The sequence below is a fragment of the Charadrius vociferus genome, unplaced genomic scaffold, assembly GCF_000708025.1.
Source record: "Charadrius vociferus isolate BGI_N301 unplaced genomic scaffold, ASM70802v2 scaffold210, whole genome shotgun sequence".
NCBI classification, from domain to species: Eukaryota; Metazoa; Chordata; class Aves; order Charadriiformes; family Charadriidae; genus Charadrius; species Charadrius vociferus.
In genome coordinates, this window is record NW_009646421.1 from 1,997,911 (window position 1) to 2,002,276 (window position 4,366).

The window sequence follows — 4,366 nt, forward strand, 5'->3', positions numbered from 1 at the left end:
CTGCAAAATAGAAACCAGCAAACCCCCTAGAGTTTGCCCCTCTGTCATAGACAAATTTGAATTGCCGGGGTAAAAAAATGTCAGAAATCTGGCTTTCAGCCAGACCTCACTGTGCTTACGCTGACGCAGTCTATTCCACATCTGCACAAAGTGGTGTTGACTGTTTTATTAGTATGGATCAGGTTTGCTGTCACCCCATGACTCCAGTCTGATGGGGTGCTGTGGTTGAGATGAACAAACTGAGCTTCATCTGGAGGGTGACTCAGAAAGCAGTGTGTGCATTTGTATGTCTTACAGCTGAGCGTCCAGTCAGGGGCGGGTCTTACAGGGAATGGAAACCAATTAAATTGAAATTGAAAACAGTTAAGAACTCTTTCCCTAGCCACAATACTTTTTTCTGAGCAGGCAAGGTGCTCCCAAAGCAATGTCTGGGGTTGGAGGATGGAGGGAAGGCAGCAGGTACAGGACAGCTACTTCATCCAGAACCCCATTTTCATCTCGGGGTTACCTCTGGGATGGCAGCAATGCAACAGAGGAGGCTGAAAACCCTCAGAAGCTGACAAGATCTGAAGAGGAACAAAGTGGCCAAACATCAGTCTACCAACAACAGCAAGAGCAGTAGTAAGTAGCAAGGAGCCTGGCTGAGATGGTTGTGTGTATTGGGTGCTTGTTCTCCACCTTACGCAAGGTGTGCACTTTCAAAGTCAGAAATACTTCATACAGAATCTGTGAATGGGACTGGGCACACAAACAGCTTGTCCTTGTCCTCTCAGAGCCACCTGGGGTCAGCCTGAAGCCTACCTATGAATGACACTTACTACATAGGACCTGAGTTGTTCTGGTAGGCTTCGTGATGGCATGGCTTACGCATCGTGCCATAGCAGTGGTTGATTCTGTATATTTGATATTGCCATATGTAGCGTTGGTTTCTTCCCATCTTTTTTCAAAGTGATAATTCAAATCTGGTTCTAGCTCCCTCTTTTCTGTCTCCTAATATTTCATCTTGGAAGGTCTAAAAATACTTCTTTTGGCTTAAGAGGTGGGTATAGGCTGCATTCCAGCACTAAGCTGAATGCAGTCCAGGACACAGAAGAGCTTCCAACAACTTCATGCTGACAAAAGTAAAGCCAAAGCTTCAGCCCTCGATTTTATTTTAGGCTTTACTGAGATCTATACTCGGTCCACCTCTGGTTTTCCAGTGACAATTCTTAGATAGCTTGTATAAGCTGTAGTTTGCAGATATAAAACAGAACAGAGACTGATGGTAGTGTGTGTGTATTTTATGCACATGTGCTTAAAACATATATGCTTAGGTGACCAAAGCAAATGGTTTACAGTCTTCTTCCCCAAATGTGCTTTTTCTGAGCTGTTAGTAACAGTGCATGTAATGCTATTAAATGCTATTATTATTATTATGTGCTGGGTTTTCTTATCTTGCCTTTTTTTTTTTTTTTTTTTTCTCCCTGCTCTTCAAAGTGCAGCTGAGGGAAACCGAAGGCTGTTTCAGTTTCTTTTCCCTTCTTTCTGGATGAAGAAGGTGGAGCCACGCTGTGAAAGAGGTGGCAGGCAGCTGATCACAAGCAGCAGTCAGTAGCTTTCCATTGTAACCCATGAATGCTTGCCTACTAGGTAGTAATGATACAGGGACTATTAAGAGCTGGGTAGCTTTGAAATCCGGCAGCGCTTTAATGACTGACTTTCAGGAGAGCAAACAACCATTCCTGGGTTACAGTCTGTCTTTATTTTCTGCCACTTCCAAACATGAAAGACCCTCTGTCTTGCCTGCCCTCACACTGGCATATATCCACCGTACAGTGAGAGCAGCCCTAGTTAGCTTTGGTATTCATGCTATGTGCATTTTTTTTGCCTTTTTTTTGTTGTTGTTGTTTTGTTTGAGGGGGGATAGTGCGAGTTTTCCCGTTGTTATGGTCTTTGCCTGGGTTTAGTCTGGGATACCCCCCTCCCACCCGTATAGTTTAGGTTAATATTTAATCAGGTGGTTAATCTGATCTCTCTGTTGAATTTAAGGCTAGAGCAAATATATCCACACTGATTCTGACCAGAGGGTGGGATCCCCCATATAACTTGGTAAGCTTTTGGGGAAGAATAATTTAAAGCCCTGTTCCCTTTTTCATCTTTACATGACGCTTGCAGAGAGAAAGCTGTTGTGCATCTACTGCAAGGACTGTGCGCTTAATATTTTTTTCTATGTGATACAAAAGATGCTCTCTGTGTCTTCATAAAGCTGTAACAAAGAAGTAATTCCTAAACCCAGAGTGTACAAATTAAAGTCTGCAGTAATGCGTAGTTAATGAGAAGAAGGAATGAGGGAAAGACAGGTTCAAACAAACTGTATAATATGAGCGAGAAACAAATAGTCAAAAAAAAAAGAAGTGAACAAAACTGGGATTTGCTGCCTTACCTTGAGAACAGAGATGCTAGCCATTAGTTTGAAGATGAAGCCACTTAAACTGCAATTTCCATGACTAACCCTGATTAAAGTGGTAGAAGGTATCTGAAATGCTGAAGCAGACAAGGGAAGATTTTTATTCTTAGAACAAAAATTAACTGTTACATTCATTGTTATATCTTTGATCTGCTATATCAAGTCCCAAGAAAGGTCTCAGATTAAGATACATTTCAGCAATGATAAAGCTGACTTAGACTTTTGGCCATCAATCGTTTTGAACATGATCCTTAAAACTAAGATACTAGGACACTCTCAGAACAGCCCAGGTTTTCAGGCTCTGGGGTAAGCAAGGGTTGAACAGAGCGGTTTGAGAGCTAAAGTCATAGGCTGTCAGTAGAAGAAAAAACGCACAGTTTAGCATTAACCTAGAAGGCTTTCTGGAATACGTGTAGCAGAGGGAACACGAGAGGCCCAAGCAGGATACCTCTGTGCCAAGGAGTGGCTCCATTCCAACTTGTGTGCTGCTTGCTATTTTCTGGAAATAGGCGGGATATGGTTTTACTGCCAGCAAAGCGGGAGTCAGAATCTCTGTTGAAGCCTCTGAGTATGTGTGCGAGTGGTTTCCATGCAAACTCTGTATTTGGGCTGTGCTTTAGAGCAATTGGGAGTGGGGAAACACCTTAGCGGCATCTTAGGGAGGGATCAAGTGATGTTTCATGTAGACTGGGCACATGAAGTGTGTGGGACGTGGCATGTTGTAGTCTTATCCACTAGGCGATATTCAAATTTGACTATTAAAAAGTACAAGGTGGGCAACTGGTATTAGAGGGTAATTTTTCTCTTGCTTTGAAAAAGCCCTTATATGATATGTCAAGGCTAAGAAGTGATAATAAAATGATCCTAATTAAGTTAAGAAAAATACTTATTCAAATGCAAAATTGAGATGAAACTTTGTACATCCCCTTCCAGTTCAATATAGGATGTGGTTTCAGGCTGTGGAGAAAAATATAACCAGGATGACAAGTGCTTGAAACTGCTTATAATAATAAGCTGGCATTTAAGTTACTTCACTTTGTCTGCTAAGTGCCATGAAATTAACTTGTAGAAAGTGAATTCCCAAATTGCCCCTGTTCATGTCTATTCAGAAACAAAAGTCTGCACAGAAGAAAAGGTTGAGGAAAGTAGGGAAATTAAAGGCTGAACTATAGCTAGCGCCTGAAAAAGAAAATGCTGCCCCCATTCAGTAGTCTGTCCTTGGCGCCTTTAAAGCTCGCAAAAATAATATTGGTTCTGGTAAAATCCATTAAAAAAAAATCAACTTCAAAATAATAAAATGTGAAGATATATTGTTGCACAGCTGGTAACAGTCCCTCATCATTTTGTGTGAAAGGAGAGCAGAGTTACTAGAATGCTTGACTCTTGAAATTGTATTCTTTGACTGCCAGAGCCAAATCCATCATGGCTTTCTTTCCTTCCTTTTCCAATCTTCATTCTGAATTAAAAAAAAAATATATATATATATATATAGTGTTGCAAAGCCTCTCAATCTTTTGCTATTAGAGTATACTTAGCAGTTCTTCTGAAAATTCTATTTTCTTTCATGATCTGAAATTTCTTTTTAAAAACACCAAATTAGTCTATGAAACTGGAGGCTTAGCAAAGTGCTTGTTTTGCCTGCTGCCCTGCCACTGGTGGGCGTGTTCGAAGGGTAATCTGAATTATGGACAATCTGTTTAGAGATGAGCTCTGCATTTGCTGCACAGGAGAAATCACCTAACTCTATCTTTCAGGCTGATACACTAATCTTTACAGCCCAGCAATGGCGATTCAGAGATGCTCAGCTCTGCTGTGGTCAGTAGCCAGACATGTCTCCAGCGAAGTGTTTGGTGGCAGGGTCTATGTAAGACAACAGCTACGCAGTAAGATTTCTGATAGTCTGGATGATGGAGGTTGCTC

General features: G+C 41.4%; 1 protein-coding gene across 1 annotated transcript in view; it reads left to right on the plus strand.

Moving 5' to 3' along the window:
- The first annotated feature begins 424 nt into the window (after nt 1-424).
- Nucleotides 425-4,366, plus strand: part of EPSTI1 (epithelial stromal interaction 1 (breast)) — a 46,514-nt gene continuing 42,572 nt past the window's right edge. The window contains exon 1 of the mRNA XM_009881092.1: nt 425-621. Coding sequence (XP_009879394.1) covers nt 425-621 — 197 coding nt within the window. The remainder of the gene's footprint in view (nt 622-4,366) is intronic.